The 22,120-nt window shown below is 39.5% G+C and overlaps 1 protein-coding gene across 16 annotated transcripts in view; it reads left to right on the forward strand.

Annotated features, from left to right (window-relative positions):
* LOC134537035 (serine/threonine-protein kinase tousled-like 2) overlaps positions 1-22,120 on the forward strand; it is a 148,126-nt gene that overhangs the window by 113,556 nt on the left and 12,450 nt on the right. For 4 of the 16 annotated variants that reach the window (XM_063377237.1, XM_063377236.1, XM_063377238.1 and 1 more), the window contains exons 5-8: positions 17,272-17,362; positions 18,189-18,445; positions 20,261-20,422; positions 21,583-21,675. In XM_063377237.1, the coding sequence (XP_063233307.1) occupies positions 17,272-17,362; positions 18,189-18,445; positions 20,261-20,422; positions 21,583-21,675 (603 nt within the window). Of the gene's footprint in view, positions 1-6,798; positions 7,359-7,517; positions 7,926-8,338; positions 8,642-10,052; positions 10,399-17,271; positions 17,363-18,188; positions 18,446-20,260; positions 20,423-21,582; positions 21,676-22,120 lie in introns of those variants that run through there. The other 12 variants (XM_063377240.1, XM_063377241.1, XM_063377239.1 and 9 more) reach the window with 10 other exon arrangements.

Here is a 22,120-nt window from a genome sequence, read left to right on the forward strand (position 1 = left end):
TTGACGGACGGATGGAGGGACGGGAAACTGTGGGATCAGTGAGGGGAAGCCTTCTTTTCACAGACGAGAGAGCCAAACCTCCGATCGTGCATCTTCGGGTTTTTTTTTTTTTTGTTCATTGTAAAAGGTTAGGTTAGCCACATTATAAATATTTAAAAACATTGTGGACGGTTGATTTGGTTAGGATAGCTACATTAAAGATACTGTGAAATCATGTAAACAGTTTCCTAGCCCTGGACAGCTACATGTTAAAAAAAAGTTATTTGCTAAGCAACCATAAAATTAAATGTCACACCGGTTTCATAGGCGTACCCAGGGGGGGGGGTTGGGGGATGACCCCCCCCCCCTCCCGAAAAGTTGGGCGACCATTCCCGTCTCAACGGCAACTCTGGAGAGGATATTTTCTTGCTTAAGAAGATTAAAATCATATCTGCGGAACACCACATCTCAGGACAGACTGAATGGATTGGCCTTACTGAATGTCCACTACATCATCCACATCGACCCGGAGAATGTGCTTACGGAATTTGCCAAAAAATAATAATAATAATAATAATAATAATAGAAGAATTCTTCTGTAAAAAGTTTGGAGGCTTAAAAAAGTTTATTATAAACAATTATTTTTTGCATGGACTTCGGGTAACTTCGGGTGTGGCTCTCTCGATCAGCGAGACGCGGGGCTGGAGGCTCGTGTTGGAAGAAACAGCGCGTGACGTCACGGCTGCCGCGCGGAGCGCGCGCGAGTCAAGTGTTGATCGGCGCCCTCCGCTGCAAGCTTGTGCCGGCGGGTGTACGCTCTGCCCGGGCGCAGATTCCTAGTCCCCGGCCACGCGACCCAATCATCGAAGAATCTTCGCAGGCTCTCGCGGCCATTGTCTGAAGTCTCTTAGGCGTTTTGCGCGACGCTACGCAACCGGTTAACATCCAGGCATTTTTAGTAAGTTCGTATAAGCGAGTCGTAAACCACGCCTCTACGGGTGTTTTAAGTGTTGTTTTGTTTCCTATTTTGCAGGAAACGACGCTTTGAGCATGCGCTGTGCGATTTCCGTATTTTGGGCCAAGTGATTACATCTTACATCTATAAAGTTTTTTATTCCGTTTTCGTATATTGTATTTCACCTTCAAACTTAAAAGCGTGTTTTTTTTTAAATTTTCTTATTATGAAAAAAATAAAGTAAATGTAATTAGTGATTAAATTAAATTTTAGAACTACAAATTTTAGATACACTATCCCTGGGTTAGATATGTGTTCCAGAGATTATTCTGGACAATAGGAACTTTATCTGTAAGAATTGAAATAACCAACGGTATTATTTTTTTATGTTATAACTATTTAATAAAAAAAATCTTGATGGATTCTGTCCAATATTTAAGGAGAAGTGATAAGAGGTCACGAACACATGTAAAATTATTATGAACGCAGTTACCGATTATATAAAAGTTGTACTGTATCTTATTGAATATAAAATATATCCTTTTTTTACTTTCCAAAAGATTATTGTCAACAATAACTTTTAAATTAAGAAAATGTAAATTCTTGATTTCTATTTTATCGGGCTACGGCTTCAGAATATTTTATACAGATTTTCTCAGCTCTCTGTACCTCGATTTTTATAAATATCAGTAAGTTGTCAGCATGATATAATTTATCCGTACATCCTCCTGAGTTACCTGCTCAGTAGGTAACTGCTCCCTGATGATGGCGACTGCAATGTCGACCAGAAACGTCGGTTGAATTATTCGCCAAGGACGCGGCTACAACCCAGAAGCCAAGCTACTTAAGACAATTGGCCGTGAAAGCCTGCGAACATTATTAAGCACGTATAAGTAGAGGCCGGAAAAATTCGCGGATTCATTCGGCGATAAGCTAGAATTCAAACACACATACCTTATAGATGATTTTGCTATTGGCTTACTGTTCATCTTGAAAAATCTCAACCAATTATAAACCTGCAACCAAAGAAGGATCGAATCACGGACGAACCAGCTGAGACGACTCACAAGTCGGCAGCCAATGAACTTGCGTTATTTGCCCGAGTGTACAGGGGAATGTGCAGTCTATCCTGAAGGCCATCGAAACCGCGAAATTTTTTCCGGCCCCTATTTATACTATGTAGTGATGATGCTTTTATTTTTATTATTTTATTATTAAAGGGCGTTCGTGTATTTATTTTTTTTCGCCAAGAAAACCTGTTTTTACCGACGATGATAGAAATACGTGTGGCCTCGTAAGTGGCGTAGCCAGGATTTGTGTATGGGGGGTGTTAAGAAGCATGCCCCCCCCCCCCCGGCCCTTATTAAAGCAGGGGGTCCGGGGGTCAATTTGGATTTTAAGGTGTAAAATAGTACTATTTTAGCAGTTTTCGGTACTTAAATTTAAATATTGTAATGGTAAAAATTTTTATTAATTTTAATATGAAATTTGTTTGAGTGATGAATAAGAAATTAAATAAATATTTGGTGCTAAGAGGGGGGGGGGGGGTTGAACCCCTAAACCCGCCCCCCCTTGGCAGGGCCGCAACTAGGGGGGGGAGGCAAGCGGGGCATACGCCCCGGGCGCAAAGCTGTGGGGGCGCCGAAATCGCATGCATTGTAATTCCTACTAGTGGGTTCATGCATGGAAGTTACAGTAGCACAGAAACTGTTACATGTAGGTACCGAAAATGCTTAAATAGCACCATTTTTCCGTGGGAGGGCCCCCGGATCACCCGCTTTATTGGTGTAGTATGTGCAAAAAAAGAGGGGAGGGGGGCCCGCATGAATCCATTCATGCCCCGGGTGCCAGAGACTCTAGTTGCTGCCCTGCCCCCTGGCTACGCCCCTGGGCCTCGTGCGACTCGGGCGCGCCAGACATGGCCTCCGGGGGCCCAGCGGCGAGTCAGTCCGGAACTGGGACAGCTTCCGTGCGGGTCGGCCGGTCGATACCGCACCAGCGTCCCTCTTGGCATCGCGCTGCACGGTCCACCGCGAGACGCAGACAATGCCGCACCAGATGGTCCGCAAATAATTATTTCCCCCCCCCCCCCCCCCCGCGAAAAGTACATGGCCCCTATTTTAGGTTTTAAAATTGATGGACTTTTGTAGGGGGGCATGCAGATTTCGCGAAAAGATTTCGAGACTAGCTGAAAGTTTAAAAAAAAAAAAAAAAAAAAAAAAAACCTGTAGCACCATCTGTGTTTCGTGATTGGGTGAGTTTCTCCCAGGTACATATAGATTGTAACAACACCAATCACAGTGATTCAGTGCGGAATGTAAACGCGTCCTGAGTGGCTCGGTCAAATAAGGCACCAACTTCTCTCACAGACGGCCGCCAATCACAAGTAAGAAACCACAGGTGCGGGTATACCTTGTTGTAGTCTAATACGTGTTCAGATCTTTTCGCGAAAAACCCCTGCCCCTAGACATTTGCTAATTAAAGGAGTGACCCGGAATCATAACTGAGGCATTCAGTGAATATTTCCGTATTTCCCAAAATTAGAGCAATCTTGAAGTGTTCTTCCTCCGAAAACATCGACATCTGCCACTCAAAACGCACCGCTAGACGGCGGGTGAAACACATACAGTCCAGTGGGAATAGAGATCAATATCGATCACGGCCACGGCACTTGTTACGTCACTGGTGCGTGTAAATCGATCTTAATTCAGCTGTGCGTAAACCCGTTCTTATTTGCCCCCAGCCGGACTGAGAATAGCCTCTTGTCGTTCACAGCCAGTGAAGGAAGAAGAGCGCAGATTTTTTCCAAGTCTCGCAAGCAAGTCACGTATTCCCGCGAACTACAGTGGTCTCGTTGGATGGGTGAACAGCAGACCGATAGCTGTCGTGTGCTGCGAGCATGTATGTGGATTTACAGTCTTAGCTTCACCGTTTAATTTCGCAGATGTTCCAAGTATCTAGCTACGGGGACGATTTGTCGTTAATATTATATAGGGCCATGCATATTTCGCGAAAAGATTCCGAGATTAGTTATAAGTTAAAACACTGTAGCACCGTCTGTGTTTCGTGATTGGGTGAACTTCTTTCAGGCGCATGTCGATTGTTACAACACCAATCACAGTAATTCAGTGCGGAAGTAAACGCGTCCTGAGTGGCTCGGTCAAATAAGGCAACGACTTCTCTCGCAGACAGCCGCCAAAAGGGAGAAACCACTGTTGCGGGTATACCTTGTTGCAGTCTAATCGCGAAAAATGCCTGCCCCTACTAATATATAACGATTTCGCGTTTGCTAATGAAATTATTTCTTTCCCGGCTGTTACACATTGAAAAATTTTAATGACAGTCATGACTGGTGAGTGAATTGTGCCTTTAGAGTTGTTGGCTACCGAAGAATTTGTACTAATAATCGAATGAAAATGATAAACAAAAATTCATACAGGGAGGCCATTTTTTTTTAAATAGAGTAAAACGTAAGTTATCTATAGTTGGTTAACGACTAACCAGTATTGGTTTGCTGGTTGAGAAATGTCAACATCAAGAATTAAGTTTTCGATATAAGGAAAACATATAAATTTCTTAAACATAAAATATAGATAAAAATATAGTATTTACGAACATTCTTGGTTCAGAATTTATGGAATGGTGTATTAACGGAGTGGCGTATTAAGAATAATTGTTTCCAATGTTGAGTTATTTTGGTATTAATGAAAGAAGTATGGCACAAATCTTGTGTGCGCTTCGCTCGTTTGTATTTTTTTTTTTTTTTTTTTTCAATAGAAACTTAGGTTTTGAATTTTAGCGCTCAAACTTTGTGCCTGTTACAGTTTTCAATATTTGAAACAAAAGATAAAACATTTTAACATAGGTTTTTTTCTGATGTTCCGTATTGAAAAATAAATCATCTTGAACGTAATACGGTTAATCTTTCCAGCGACAAATGAAAACACAAAAAAAAATTCAAGGTTGCCAACGTACACTTTCGGAAAAGTTAACGACTTTCGTGTTGTTAAGTTGCCTGCCTGCGCACGGTTCTCGTATTCCCAAAGCAAATAACAGCGTTGCCATTGTTTATCTTGCGTGCCCTGTGACAGGAATCCTTTTCACAGACGAGAGAGCCAAACTCCCGATCGTGCATCTTCGGTTTTTCTTTTCTTTTATTCATTGTAAATAAATATGGCGGTGTTGATGAAAGGATACTAATGGTCAATTAGGTTAGGTTAGCTACCAGTGGCGTAGCCAGGATTTGTGTATGGGGGGTGTTAAGAAGCATGCCCCCCCCCCCCCCTCCCCCGTTTTAAAGCTGGTGGTCCGGGGGTCCTCCCCCGGGAAAATTGGGATTTTAAGGTGTAAAATAGTGCTATTTTAGCAGTTTTCGGTACTTAAATTTAAGTATTGTAATGGTAAAAATTGTATTAATTTAAATATGAAATTTGTTTGAGTGATGAATAAGAAATTTAATTAAAGATTTTTGCTAAGGGGGGGGGGGGTTGAACCCCTAAACCTCCCCTCCCTGGCTACGCCCCTGTTTGCTACATTATAAATACTTGAAAACATTGTGGACGGTGTATTTGGTTAGGATAGCTACATTAAAGATACGGGGAAAAAGCATGAACTTCGGGTTTTGTCTCCCTCGTCTGTGAAAAGAAGGCTGCCCGCCCGCCCTGTGACCGTGTGTGTGTGTGTGACGCGGCTAGGTTGGTGCTCCTTGCGGACTGTGACTCGTCAGGGCGCTGCAGTCGGGGTCGGCCGAGCCACTGCAGGTCTGGAAATAGCCCCTGCTCCAGACTCACTCCCCCCCCCGTGCGGTCCCCCGGATCACATTTTACACTCGGTGTCTTTTACTCGCTTCGCAGTCTAAAACGTGCAGGCTACTACGATTTTTTTACGGATATATATGTAGTATTGTTGCGAGCCATTCCCGCAAAATGCAACCTTCACTAATGATGATTGATTCGATGGGGTTTTTTTTTTTTTAATTAGCGTCACAAGACGCGAAACAAGTTTCATCCATAAAGTAAGGAGGGTGTATGCATATATACGACTCTTACAGTGGAAACTGAAACTATGTTTTTGCGCGACGTGTGATGCTATCCGTCGAGTGGGCCCATAACTACTTGACGACTAATTGCTTATAAAGAGATTTAAGCTGTGCGAAAAAATAATGCTGTTTTGTAATAATAAAAGCATGTTTTATATAATAGAGCAGGAGACGCGAAATTGATGCCACGTACGTATGTGCGTACCATATTAAGGTGAATTAATTTTCACAGGTTTGTTTGCATGATAATAGCTTACGGATTCTCACAATCTATGTAGCTCCGTTTGTTTTTTACTTCATTTTACTTATTTAAGTACATTTAGGTACAAATCATTATATTTCTATTGTATCGAGTAATTATGTTTGATGTATTAGGTTTCAGACTCATTTCGGTATATGTGTATTTCATTTACAATGTATCGTTTAAGATTATTTCGGTTATTTCACATGAATATGTTCAAGTAGATAATATTTCCACAAATTTCAGTCCTCTCCTTTGATTTATTTCGTTACAATTCATGCATTTAATCATTGAAATTCGTTTCATTAAAGTACACTGTTTTATTATGGAAGCTACTCTGCAGAGAGTGGGCCCGAAAATAGAAAAGAGAACCGTGCCTCGGTATCGGCGGTCAGTGACGCCTGCAGCCCGCCTGCTCGCCGAATCAGGCGCAGCGGCGGGTCACGTGACCGCAGGTGATGCTCGCTCGTTTGACGGTCTCGGGCCGCCGTGCGAGAGGTCGCGCGGTGGAAGTGCGGCAACGTCGCGCCCAGCTGGCTGTCGGCCCCCTCCTCCCCCCTCACGCGCGCGGCGTTGCCGGCTCGGGCGGCCGGATTGAATGGCGCACGGCACGGCCGGGTCGGTAGTGAGCGCTGTCCCCCTCCTCCCTTCACTCTTGTCCCCTGCAGCCCCGCGGCCTGTGTGTCTGCCGACCATGGACGGGATGGTCCGCACACTGTTGCTCTCCTACTGGCAGATACACAAGGTAGCCGTCTCTCCCTCCGGCTCACAGCGGCATTGATTTTACCAAACCTCTTTCCCACTCCCAGTGGCGGAATGCTTCCGTCTCCGTCTGACGGTCGGGTAGGGGAAGCGCGCGGGAGGGGGAAGTGACGACGGCCTGCGTTCCGAACGCTTCGGGAGTCGCGAGTGTTGCCTGGTGTGATGCGGGCGCGGGCGGAGTGCGTGTGTGGCGTGTGTCGCGCCGTGCCGATGGATCGCGAGCGGTCGGCCGGATCGCCCCGCTGGCCGCGACTGCCGCCGGCCTCAAAGCGCCGTGTCTAACATGGCGGCGTGTCGCGGGAGGTGGAAGGCCCCCGTGCAACAGAGGTGGCCCGTGATCTCGCCCGCTGACCGCTTCGCGCGCGCCCTGCCCCTCTCTGTGGGTACGCCTTCCGCCCCGTCGCCACCTCTCCTCCTCCATCTTGTCGTCATTGTGGCTTCGGCTTGGCTGGCCTATTAAAAATATTCCCTCCCCGCCTCCCCTGCCCCCCCCCCCTACATCCTCCTAATGAGATGCCGAAGTTGAACGAGTGTTTTTTTTTACCGCTGTTCGTGACATCTGTCTACGAATATAGACTCGCGGGAACTGTCCCGCTCACACGATCATATTTCAGGTTATAGGGACGACCTGTTTGTAAACGCGGAATTGTTGACGGTGCTACTTTTAAACGCGTCTAAAAATGTCATACCTACCTGCCTTCGCGAGTCGGTGTGCCATTTACGAGACCCGTGCAAGGCCGAGTTTGTTTCGCACTTCCATGGCGCATCGCTGATTCTCAGCTGTCTGGGATGCGTGATTAGTGCGCCGTGCAAATGTCGTGCAGTTGGGATATTTCTACGTCGGGTCGCGGCCGTCCAATCCTTTTTGCTCTGCCTTTTAAAATTCCTTGTGTTGTGCCGTCGATTTTCTCCGTATGCTGTTGCAGCAAAATAATTAGGATATACATCTGGTAGGTATTGTTAGTGTTTCTGTTTACTGAAATAAACGCTGTTGCGCGAATAGTTAGCGTAGCCATTTATTTTTATTTGTTGTTTTTGCGTGAGTTAGGTTTGTTTTCGTGGCTTGAAGGTGTTACAAGTCTGAATGTAGCTGTGGCCATTGCCCCGATATGCGTGTGCCAATTGGAATGTACAGCGAGCCATCTTGGATTTAATTATTTCGTGGTTTCAGAGCTATGCAAGAAGCTGCATAACTACTCTCCACTTTTCCCATGTCGGTTGCTTTTGTTCCCGTGATATCGCGTCATATGCTTAGTTTAATTATTTTTTTTTTACGTAGGCACGATACATGTTTTGAATACCTCGGCAAGTGAATACATTTAAGCTATGATAACTGTAGGAATTATCACAGATGTACAGGTATTTCCCCCCCCCCCCCCCCCCATCGTAGTTTTCATTGTTGCTAGTAAAACCGCATTGAATAGTTCGTGCAATGTTCGTGGCCGCGTGTCCTAGAAAGCGTTAAAAAAACACATTTAGGTTATGTGGCACTGTCACGTCTGACGGCTGACGAGTTTGTTGGTGATCGTTTAACGCCATTTGCATTGCGAACGCGCCGATCTTTACGTCCAGGATTTGAATAATTGAGTGACTAAACGTTTTGCTTATTTGATTTTAGCGTTAAGTTGGGAAATGTGAAAAATATAGGCGTATGGCTGTATAATCGGTGAGACGCAAACATAGATATTAAAATTATTATTTCACCCATTTCGAAGTTTTTATTACTTGATTAAACGTAGCTATTGGTTCTTACGTTTCAGTTCGCATATTCTCAAAAAGTATAAATACCAATACAGTATTGAGTAAAATAAATGTAAACGTATAGATAAATGTTTTTAGTTTGAAGACATAATTGCAGTGAACGAAATGTTTGGTTGGCAAGCGGTTGTAAACATATTCGATACTATTAATGGATTTGCACGTCATTATTTCTCTTGAGAATTTGAGCACATCTGGTGTTACAAGAGCACTAATAGTCGATTAATATACATAAATTCCGATTCGGCTGATGTTAATAGAAAAACATTGTGATACTTCTGAATTGTATGTTTTAAATTACTTCAACTTAAAGGATAAATTTAATTGATGATTCTTATGCTCCCATAAACAATTACACACATTTTGTAAACATTATTTGATAAAAAGTTACTCGTGATTTATGTGCATATAATGTTTCATAAACTATTTGCCATTAAAAGTATTTACCCGTACATAATGTTTACATGTTAAAGCTAGCCCATTTAGGTGGCCTGTGTCGTGTGTAACAATTACGTCTACATAAAATATATTTTTTCCTGCATTGATGAACGTTTATGCGTCGAATGAACACGATTGTTCCCAGCTGAAATATGTGCTCAAAGACAATCCTACAAACGTAACGTCACAGGTCTTTCCTCTGAAACATGGCGGCCCTCCAATGCAGTATTTACAGTGTTGCCAACAAAAGAACTGTTTGTAAACTTAACATCTAAAATTGTCTTGTCATTTCTTAGGTTAAAAGTGTGCATGAATAAAACATGTAATTTGACTTAACTATTATCAGAGCACTGCCAAAGAAATATTAACTATTGAAAAGTCATAATCTTAAATCTGCCGTGTGAAATACTTTATACTGGTAAAGTTTCCTAAGCGACTTCCTGTCAACTCAAAAAAAAATTATTAACGGAGCCTGTCGTGCACCCTTCGGGTATGGTTTATAACGCAAGTTGAAAAAAATTGGATAACGTTTTAAATACCAGTTTTCAAACTACTACGCACGGCGTAAAAACACAACGCAAACATAGACCAACTTTCACCTCCTTGCGTTTCGGCTTGTGTTTTCGTCTTATATTTGAAGTAAAGTGTTCCTAAAACTTAAAAACGACGTAGACAATTTGTGCAGAGAAGGCAACGATGTTATTTTTATTATACACATAACATTTTAAACGTGTTAAATTTTCTAAAATTGAAAGAAAATAGTCTCTTTAAATCAAATTAAATGACATTTTCATATATTATCATGATAAAGATGAATAATAAAAAGAGGCCATGGGGAAGTTTTTAAGTGTTTTATTTTTTCACATTGTATTGTTGGTGACGTGTGACGAATTTCGTGCTTTATAAAAACGATTGTGATATACTTACGTTTTACTTATATGTACATTTTTCTATTTGATCATATAAATATTTTAACAATAGTATGGGACTAGTCAAAATATATTTTAAATTATAAACTATAAAAGTAGTGTGTCGCATATTTTGTTGTTGCGATGTTACGTCAACGTCACTTAAGTGGTTTTTAAACCCGTTCTACAATGGCACCCATGCGGATACTGATCTGTATGGATTATCTTGGCAATGCCCAGCTCTTCCGTTTACGTTCCTACGTGCAACCAATTTGGACGTGGTGGTAGCCATGTTTGTTTACATTAAACATTTGTTCAGGTATTATTATACATGTAAATCGTGACCGCGTTATGTTCTCGTATCTCACAATTTTATTTTACTATTTTACGGGAGTAGTCTAGATTCCGATGCCATAATATTTTTACCAGTATGGTGGTGCCCACGTCATTTGGACGGGAACATTCATATGCATTGTTTTGTATTATATACTACAGCCCTACCTATTCTATTATGGAACATGATACTGAAGTTATATTATTTTGCGTATCATAATGTAATTGCCTCAAGAAACAAATATTGTACAAACAAGCGTTTGAATGTTCACCATAAAAAAAACCTATTTCTGCACTTGTAACGTAAGAACAATACAGGTATTAATGTCAGCACCGCCTTGTTGAGAACTTCATTAATAGTACCACTGTCATATTGCAGTGCAAACTTGTAAACAAAATTTAATCTAGCAAAATTAATTACATTAAACTTTTCGTTTTGTTGCTATTTCTTCGAGCACAAAACTAAGCTAACGTAGGAAATTGAGACTTTATACTTAACAAAAAAATTTTATTCACCTAACGTAAGAAAACAAATATTTAACCTAACTTCGCAAATCAACACCCCTCTCACCTAACAAAGCAAACAAAATGCACAGGAAACCCTACTAACCCAATCACTAAAACCTTCAAGAAAAAGTGACATATCTTGGCTTTATGGTAATAATTATTTATTAATATAACTCTTGTATATAATATATTTACACCAAATAAAAGCCAATCCACCATTAAATGTGTTTGTTATTGAGAAACACGAACTACCACTTCCCTTGTGTCAACTACAATCGTAACAACACATTCTAATTTTACACCATACCTTTAAATTAGTTCAACTTACAAACTGAAATTTGTCATAGGACTACTACTCTCATTACCACACATTTTGTATCCCATACATTTGTAACATTATCAGTTTGGTAATCTCTATACTCTTCTTGAACCACTCACTTCAACATCATATGACTATCATTTCTCAACTACCAATGTGCACACTCAGTGTTACAACTACTTACATCATTCACATACAAGACAAGTTATCTTAAAACTGAAAATTTAACAAACCCTGAAAACATAATTTTTACTTCCATATAAGTACTAGTTTTACCCTTTTTTTATTTCACTACAGTTCGCCGTTTCTTACCTTTGACAACCGATACTATTGTGAATAACAAGGAAATAATATTATTCTCTCGTCCATTGATAACAAACTTTACGTTAGGTACCTACTTCAATTATTCTCACTTTTTCTTTAATAATAAAACATCTGTAATACACTGTGTCATGTTTTTAACTGAGTTCATTTTTATATTAAAGTAATCAAGTTATTGTAACTGTGACATTAAGTCTCATTGATTGTTAGTTTCTGTGTATTATAGAAGCGGAAGATGGATAGTGAAACACAAATATTTTGCAGTTCCTTGATCCATTTCTGTTTTTTATGTTTCCATCTCATCGTGAAATGGGCCCACCGGTGACGTGACAATCTTGGTGCATTATTGGTGCGACTTCCAGAAATTGTTCATGTAGTTTCTCGTTTCATGGCCCGCATATCCAACAACCATCGTAAACTCAAAAGTTTATGTTTATATACACACACATCACATTTTTATGGACACAATAACTTCCATAATTTTGCACAAATCACTTAAAATTTGATACATAAAATATAGTAATGGAAAACCTCGTCCGAGTTCATTAATGGGCAAAGGGTTAGAAATGGCGAAGGTTTTTTGAAAAAATAAAAAAATAGCTATAACTCTCATAATATGAAAAATATCACATCTGTTTGAACTCATAGGAATAATATCAAAACCTTTTGTTGAAATACATTTGTGATACGACCAACCGTAAGTGTATCGGGTGGAAAAAAACAAGGGTTAGAGGACATAGATACATCATTGAATCTATTCAGATTGTTTTTAAATCTTTTAATTTTTATCAAAAACTTTAATCTGAAACAATTTTTGATAAAACAAACCATTCCTGTAAGGTGTGGAAGAAAACAGGGTTAGAAATTAAAAAAATTCATAATTGCTGTAATATGTACGTTATTAAATCTGTTCTTAATTATTGTGAAACCTTAAAATATTATTTACAACTTGTCATAAAAAAAATTTCTATAGAACTAACCATTACTGCATGATGTGAAAAATAACAGGGGTTGAAGGATGAAAAAAAATCAACATCTCCCTTAGTAAGTACACTATCAAATCCATTCAAATTGTTTGAAAACCTTATAGTTATTTTCTAAAACTTTTTTCAGAAATAATTTTTTATTCAACCAACCATTTCTTCTGAGGGTGAAATAAATGGTTAAAGGTATAAAAAAAATTCTTAACTCCATTATTGGATAAACTATAAAATCTATAACATATTGTAAATCTTCTAAAAAAATATCTGAAACTTAATTCTGAAACCATTTTTAATGAAACAACTATTGCAGTATAGAGTTTTTCTTAAAAATCTGGATGACCTCCTCCTCTCTTCCCCCCCCCCCCCCCCTTTCCATTTAATACCTGAAAAAAAATCCTGGGTACGCCCATGTCTAATGTAATGATCAATTTGTGGTGGGTAAGGGGTCTTGACCTTTGTTTCTGACACCACCAGAGTAGACTCGGAAAGGAAGGGAATGGGTAAGTAGTGGGGAGTGGGTACAGGGGAAGGTTAGGATCCTTTTGGGCTGGATTCTGTATCTTTGCAACTATCAATTAAGTATGGCGTTAGTATAGGCTAGTTCTCTTTGATTCTCTATTTATTTCCTTCTAGATGTGTTATCTGCCAATTACATCTTTGGTCGCTGGATGGTCGTAATCTCTCCCTGGCTTTAAAATCTGAGACACCCCCCCCCCCCCCCCCCCCCAGCATGCGTGACCCGAGTGCAGTAGTACATCCTGACCCGCTCTGCTCGATAATCTTTACCAAAATATTATTTAAAGTCTGTCTTAACACATCTCTGTACAATTATCTCTGTGTGCAGATATCATTACTCTAGTCGCACATACGCTGCCAGTCAGCGCGATGCCCCCACAGTAGAAGCAAATTGCTGAACGACAAAACACGCTTCTCTGAGATAACAATGGAAATACAAGCACTCACACCCAAGACTACATTACAATAATTACAATGTAATTACAATTGCAGAAAAGAAGCAGGTCCAGGACATGATTACCATCTGCAGTAAATGCACGATTGAACACGATGTAAAATGTGTGGCCGATACGGTACGATAGATCATGTTCAGTTTTTTAAACGATGCGTTACCTTTCTGGTGATCATTGTAGGTGTAAGGATGTAGAACTTGCTTTTCTGCGGATAGCGATTCATATGTTAGTGTGGCTGATTGTGAAGAGTGTTCGTTTTAAAAGTATAATTTTCCCAAGCAACAGTGTTTTGGCCAAAAATTAGTTAATCTGAACTCCAAACCCATGCAAAAAGTTGACTGAATTTCATCTCGTGGAAGTTATCCACCATGCTATCTAGCTCGGTGAAAGAACCACACATTACCCCAGATTATATTTGCACCCGTAAAACCAGTGGTAAACAAATAGTTTTGTGTGCAGTTGGCTTTATTCTGGATGTAACTAACAAATGTGAAGTGCATTATTCACGGCTACCGAACATGGCGAGATAAGATTATTGTGTTTGAGGTGAGGGCAAGGTGTGCTAATTGGTACCTGTATGTTTTGATGGCTTTCATTATGATGCCAACAAAGTAAAGAGTTCCATAGCTTATTGGAAAATATCCTAATGTGTCTCTTTAAATATAACACTTTTTTGTAATGTATTAGAACTGACCTATCTGCAGAATTAATTTTTGCACTAATTCAAGAAAGAATTTTTCTACCGTGTGATGACAACCACTTAAAGAAATGTATTTTTAATTTTAAAATAATTTTGTTTACATCATTTTGCATGCAGTTAACTATTTTTAAAATATCATCTCGTAAAGCCAAATAATATAACTTCACTCGTGTTTCTGTATGGACATATTTAGAGACAAGTTAATGATTAAGCTATGTCTGATGAAGTTGTTTATTTTTCTTCAGCATGTATTATTTCAGCAGTGGCTCCCAGAATTTGTGATGGCGACCCTGTAACTAGCGCCTTGAATTTTAGATGTATGTGCAGTTAATTTAATTTAAAGTAATTTAATAGCAGCAACTGAAGCATCTCATCCTGGTGACCTTGTCCCAATCATCATTCCTGGCAGCTGCCTCTCTCTTAGTGAGAACTCTGATATTCCTTATTTACTCACAGATGTATTTTAATAATTTTAAAATTCCTTTATTTAACCTGCATGTTACGTTCTGGGAACTAGATTGCAGCCCTCAATAATATTCCTGCGATAAATAATTTTGGTCGTTGATTCCGAATCATGTGCCAATTGATGGTGATTGCATTGAGCTAAACATTTTTCTTCGCCTTGTCAAAGGAGCGTGATGCGTGATGCCTGAGCGATCACGGCTGCGAACACCTTCCAGCTATCAACATTTTTCCATCACATTCTTCGGATTTTTCTTGGGTTTTGTTGGGCTTAACGTATTGTTCACATCCAGGGCATAGAGATTATGGGAGTGATGAAATAATAATGGAGCAAATACGAACAGAGTGAATGGGTTCGAGGAAGGCCGAGAAAACCCGTGGGCTCACTGCAATGTCCGCCACGTTTCCCACTTGTGAGAAATGTGTGTTTGACTTGGCCAGGAATCGAACCAGAATCGCCTTGATAGAGGGGAGTGGTATGTGCACGCAACCACTGTGGCTCTCGACTTATTTGGAAACATTGATGTGTACGTGACTAGACTCGTGCTTTCTTATTAAATAGTTGCACTCAAGGAAATGTAAACAACCAGAGAAGTTATTAGGAGCAGGAACTAGGCTAATAAAATTAATGTTTATGCATTTTTTTAAATATGTAGTTGTGTGTCATTCCAGATCTGGTGAATGTAGAACTATACATGCATATCGAGTGAAAACGAATGCCATAGTTAAATAATTAATCTCCACTGTTCTGTTATGTTACTGGAATTTATTACTTGCTTAGCAATTAAAAAATTTTTTACTTTGTTCAGCTCATATTCACATATGGGTACTTCATGCTACATAACTTACAAAGCCATACCTATTTATGGAATATTTCTTCCTGCATGGCAGGGCAGACAGAGCCTTAATTTCAAATCTAGAATGGGAGCATTCTTCTCTAAGTGTTTCCTAGGTGTTCTAATTTTCGGTTGAAGTCATGTGACAGTGTGGTGGTTATCAAAAAGAGGGCAGTAGATTTGACCTTGGCATGTTTGCGTGCCTGTTATCTCGCTAATGCTCTTAAACTAATCAGCTGATAACAGGCCAACGGCTGATGACATTGGCAGGACACCGTAGCATTGTTTTCATTCTCGCAACTGCTGAAAAATTTATCTTCCAGTTTTATAATCCTTCAGTATTTCAATATTCAAACTTAACTGTAACTAATCAGTGTAATTTATTTTTGGTATAAGGGGATTTGTTCTTAGCATTTACTAGTATTTGTATAATATGTATAATCCTTTTTGAATAATTAGCTGCTAAAGATTTATTTTTAACATTTTTGTGTGGAACCGACAATATTGCTAATTTAATATAATATAGAACATAAACTTTTTTATTTTTAAAGGCCTTGCTATTGGCTGCTTCAGATTTTTCTTTCAGAAAAATTTACTTTATTTTACCTAGCTTTTCAAAACTTTTACAATCGTAAACATGATTTAAATGAGTATAAAATTAAGTGAACAAACAGTTTGATTTTATGCATTTAAGCATTGACACCTTTTATTTACATGTTGAATTGTAACTCTCCAAGATTAATATCAGGAATGTTAATGGTTATATCTGCTGCTGGTCATTGGGTGTGATATTGTACTCTAGTTTGTAGTAAGCCTGTGTGAAGGCTAGTTTTTTTTATGCAAAGCAATAAAATTGAATTTTTTAAATTTTTCATGAAGTCGAATCGACTTGTGAATGTTTTTCTCAGCAAGGCTGTATTGCACTTATTTCATAAAAATATTTATTTGTAGTAAAAAAAAAAATAATAATTAGTCTCTTCAACATCTTACATGTATCCGAAAATTGTGTTATCTCAAATGTTTAGAAACATTTAAAAAAAAATTCTCTATAGTGTAGTTTAAAGAATGTTTATCATTAATTTAAATTTAAAGTAAAATATACCTTAAACAGCATTAATTGCTAGAAAAAGTAGAAATCAATTCCATAAATAGAAGGTTTCTTCACATTATTGTGGCTGATCGAACCAACCTACTCAGCTTTTCACTTTAGTTGTGTTAATTTGCACTTGCAAAATTACGAAGCACAATTTTGGAATTAGAAAATTAGGGCTTAGGCGCAGCGAATCTTAGGCTTCCGATTTTTTAAAGTCTCTCAACAAATGCAAAATTTCACATCGGACGCAAAGCTTGGCATTACATTCAAAGCTTCGAATGAAATGAATAGCAAATTTCCTGGCAGCTAAATCAAATATTATAAAGAGCTTTGATTGATTTGCTTAGTTGAAGCTTGGCACAGGCCTAGTTATGCAGATCTTTAATGTAGATAACTTAGAAAGCTGATAAAAGAGAGTTCTGTTTTAATTTATAATTTTTATTTATGTCTTACATCTAATGTTTTATTTATAATCTAATGTAATTTTTGGATGTTAGACTGAGAAAATTTTTTTAATGTTAGGAAAATGGTATTTTCGTTGCTAAGATTAAGTTATGTTTGTTGTTTATTCACTACTTAGTTTTTGCTAATTTGTGGAGTTGTTTGAAATTCAGGTGTGTGTAGATGTATGGATGAAATACGAAGCGAAAGGAATGTTGTGTTGCTGCAGATGTCAGCTGGCTCCCAGATTCAGATGGCACCTCAAACCAGTCTCAACTCGGGGCAGCCAGTTCATAGTCAAGACTCCAACATGAGCACAGGTGACCCACTCATTACAACCGGCTCAGCTTGCCTGGAGGCACTGCAGTGAAATTCTATGAGAGACCATATTGGTGCAGTACATGTTTACAAAAACCTAATTATATATATGTATTTCAGTCTCTCTTTTCACGCCCTAGTTATTAGTATTGCTGCATGTTTAAAAAACCTAAGAAAATTCAGGGAAGTAATGGATGCGTGTACATATGCATGTGCATTAGAAGTTATTCTTACTTGGTGTAATAATAAACTAACTTCAATTTTTTTATGCAAATAATTAATATTAAAAAATATAAAAGGACAGGATTGATATAAATAGGATTGGTTGAATGTAAATTCAAATTTTAAAAATAAATCAATTATGGTATTCACTATTAATACAAATACTTGTAGGAAATTAATTATTTAACTTCACAAAATAATATAGATTAATTTTGAGCACCTCATCCGGAGATGGCTTGTTAATACCCGCGCCCTGAACTCTCGGGCAGTGCAGTTCGCCCGTCTCCTCTGTACTTGTCGACAGCGTGTCTCCTGGACGAGAAGTGATTCTTTTATGACCTAAAAACTGTTCAGTTCTGCAGGGCAATGCATATTAGATGGCTCATCCATACAAATTCAGTAGATTTAAAGAACAAAAGTAGATCAAAATATCAACATAACTGGGGATTTTTATATAATGAATGTTACAAAATATTGTGCTAAAAGGCTTCATGGCACATTATACTGGAAAAGAAAAGCAATAAATTATAATCTGGTTGTGATTTCTAAAATTAAAAATTAGTTTTTAGTAGTAATGGGGTCAAATACCAATTTTCTGTGCTGCAGGTTCCTCCCACAGTGACAAAGAGGTGGACCCCAACACGCCAGAGAAAATTCTGCGCACACCCTCGGATAGGAAGCGCAAGCGCAAGGTGGACGACGGGGGAGGAGGGTTGGCGGGGGGCAACGCGAGCGTCGTAGCGAAGGGCCCCCGCACCGGGGACAACAAGAAGATAAACGAGTACTTCAAGCACGGAGCGGGCACCAGCCCCATCAGGCACGGCGGGGCAAAGAGCCCTTCCCCCCAGCAAGCGTACTCCATGGTGAGTACCTGTTGCGGATGTGTGTGTCCCTTTGCATGCGTTCACTTTTTGTGGCCGGTTGCACCATTCTGCTCTTCGATTCGCGATCCAGTGATTTAAGAATCATTCCTCCAAGCGTTGCGCCAACGGTTACTGGGACGGCATGAGCTTTGTTCACGTGAACCGCGTTTCCAATCTGCGATAACATGCAGCAGCAGTGTCAAAGATTCCTATTTGGTGGGCTGGAACGATATGAAGTCGCTACAGTCGATCGTAACACTGCGAGCAAATGGTTGATGAGAATGCCACAAGATAGCAGCACAACTTGTATTTAAAGGTTGATACAAAATGAAGCAGTCTCTAATAGGAATAGGTTTTGACTTTTAAAAAAAAAGCTTCTATTTAATATGAAAAGTAGTTATGTTAAAATAACATATTAAAACAATAAACTTAAATACCAATCATTTCAAACATTTAAAATAGGGTATTTTGCGTGAAAAGAGTTTGAAACACTAGAATAGTAAAAATTTGGTTGCTTATAATATATATGATCTGAAATTTTGTAAATAATACTCTAGTATGTACGTTTCATTAAATTAACTCGCACAAAGTCCGTGAAAATGCCGGCCACATCTGCTCGCGTGCTGCCGATCTGAGATCATTGCTATGAGCCCACCAGAGAGTCAGTTCACATCGAAGTTCCCAGTGGTTTTCGTTCAGCGCTCTCAACATGATGGTGCAACAGAACTACGGTCGGTCCAACTTATGACTTGAGTTTAGTTTACGCTTGAACTCTGGTGGTGCAACTGGCCATTAGTGATATAATCATTAAATTTGAAACGAACCAAAGAAAGTTGGTACTGTTTCTTAAAATCTTAATTTAAATTTCTTGGTTGTTGAATTAACTCTTTTCTCAAGTTAAATTATGTTTTAGTTTTTTAACAAGGTTTCCCCATTAATAAGACACAATTTTTTAAGTACCTTGAGTAACTTCTTAACAGGGTTTTACTATATATCATCAATGTAATTAATTTTTTGGGGGAGCGTTTTGAAAAGAAAGATAAATCAGTCAAAAAATGTGAAGTACTTATTCAAAAGTGAGATAATTACTAAGGCTTAACTGTTCAAAACAACAAAAGTAAGAGAACAAGTTGCAATTGATGTTCATAACAATAGGTGACTTGATCAATTTTCAAAATTTAATAGCAAAGTTCTTGTGAATATTTCCCATTGTTCATATTTGTTGTATTAAAAATTACTGCAATTTACATCTCACAGTTTCATTGTGAACATTTTATTCTTGAAGGAAATAGACGGAGCTAATCAAGCTGCTAGAATACAGATTTCTTGGGGTGTATTTAGGCGTTTGTGGACCTTTACCATTAGTCGGGCCACTGTGCTGCCACTTAATGTATTTTTTTCTTGCCACAGAACAGCGTATTAAAACCTGTTTTAAATATTATTGTACTGTACATTCATTTTTCTTTGATATTACTGTTAGAATTATATTGATGTTTCCTAATCAGGCAAATACATTAAAGCTTTTACTATATTATGTTCAATGTTTCAAAACCTATTAAAAAAATTTAACAAATTTGCAAGCAATGTGTTGTGTTTTCAGATATTGGGTTTAAATTTTCATTAATGTTTAGTATTTGTTTGTTTATTTATTTGGATGATTAATTTACCAATGTTTTTTCTTTATGAAAAGTTTTTTTTTTTGTTTACCTTATTGTAATAATTTACTGATTTTTTTTTTTTTTGTTTTTTCTGTGTTGTTGATCATGGCTGTGTGATTAAAACTGTGTTGTGTTCTGTTCTTTGTTTCTGTGGCAGACGGACAGAGCAGATACTCAATGTGGCGTGTTTCAGTTCCCCCCTTCTCCACAGCAGACGATAATGCAGTCCCCCCAGACACCCGTCCAGGGTGTGCCTCCTGAGTACTCGAGTCTCGTGCACTTGCGGTCCCACCCGCCCACAGTTAGCAAGCAAGTCCAGGTGGGCCTCTCGCTTGTCTCTCTCCCCTGCCTCCCCCCTGTTTCCCCCTCTCTCTCCCCTTTCTCTCTCACCCTCTATCTCCCTTCTCCCCCACCATCTCTCCCCTCTCCCCCACCATCTCCCCCCTCTCTCCCCCACCATCTCTCCCCATCTCCCCTCTTCCCCACCATCTCTCTCCTATCCCCCACCATCTCTCCCCTCTCCCCCACCATCTCCCCCCTCTCTCCCCCACCATCTCTCCCCATCTCCCCTCTTCCCCACCATCTCTCTCCTATCCCCCACCATCTCTCCCCTTTCCCCCACCATCTCCCCCCTCTCCCCCACCATCTCCCCCCTCTCTCCCCCACCATCTCTCCCCATCTCCCCTCTTCCCCACCATCTCTCTCCTATCCCCCACCATCTCTCTCCTATCCCCCACCATCTCTCCCCTTTCCCCCACCATCTCCCCCCTCTCCCCCACCATCTCTCCCCCTCTTTCCCCCACCATCTCCCCCCTCTCCCCCACCATCTCTCCCCCTCTTTCCCCCACCATCTCTCCTCTCTCCCCCACCATCTCTCCCCTCCCTCCTTTTCTCTCCCCCCTTTTTCTCTCCCCCACCATCTCCCCCTCTCCCCCCCCTTTTCTCTCCCCTCTCTCTCCCCTCTCTCTCCCCTCTCTCTCCACTCTCTCTCTTGAGCCCAATTTTGGACCCAGGGGTGCTGGACTTACAGGGGACAGTTGGCACTTCAGCTTCTTCATGCACTTTATTGGTGGCAATTCCACCAGATGTCACGTTTTTAGTAAAGAACAATAATGAGTTAATTATGTTTACATCTTAATGCAAGGAGCATAAATAATTTTTGTATAGTAATTTACTGATGACTATTAATGGGACATTGTACTTCATGGCATTATAAACCCAAAATACATTTTCTAAAACAAAGGTGTTTGTACTTAATGTATTAAACGTGTTCTCTATTTGTTTAATTTTAATTGAGAATAGGTATGGTATGGTCAGTAGGTTAATGTAAATAAGCAATTAATGAACGTATATATATTTTTTTTTAAAAAAAAAGCCAAATTTTGGAGAAATTTAAGTTCTGCCCTTCCGTCCCCCTTGAATGACCACTGTAGACCCCCCAAGAGCCCATGCCTCCAGCCGGTGTTTCTCTGTCCGCAGACGGAGCTGACATGTCAAAGGATACAGGAGTTCGAGACGCAAGCGTCGTCCGACCTGGAGCTACGGAATAACAAAATCGACGAACTCAACGCGGTGAGTTCGGTTCCATTGTGGTAACGTGTGTGTCGTGCCGATCTTTTTTATTGGCAGTATTTGTCATGTCACACCTGAGATGGTCTTGTCTTTATTATGTGGCCGCATATTTCTCGGAAAGACGTACCTAGTCTTAATCTTGGTGGATCTCGTTTAATATTTCAGCCAGTGGAAAACGTAGTGACATTGTGAGTATTTATGTAGGTTTTTCTATCTTTTATTTCCTGTCATGTTGACTTTTTCTTGGGCAAGAAACCTTTTTCATTCTGTTTTAATGATGTCTTTGTCATTTTCATTTCGTGGGTATAAGTTTGCCAATAGGCTTTAACAAGATGAAAATAAATTTAAAAAAAAAAAAAAAACAGGTTTTGAGTTTCTGGTTTTAAAATGTGTGTGTCTAGTGATATCTGTTATTGATGCAAAATACTGATAAGGCTTTTTAAAT

This window comes from Bacillus rossius, chromosome 11, assembly GCF_032445375.1.
Source record: "Bacillus rossius redtenbacheri isolate Brsri chromosome 11, Brsri_v3, whole genome shotgun sequence".
In the NCBI taxonomy this organism is placed as follows: domain Eukaryota; kingdom Metazoa; phylum Arthropoda; class Insecta; order Phasmatodea; family Bacillidae; genus Bacillus; species Bacillus rossius.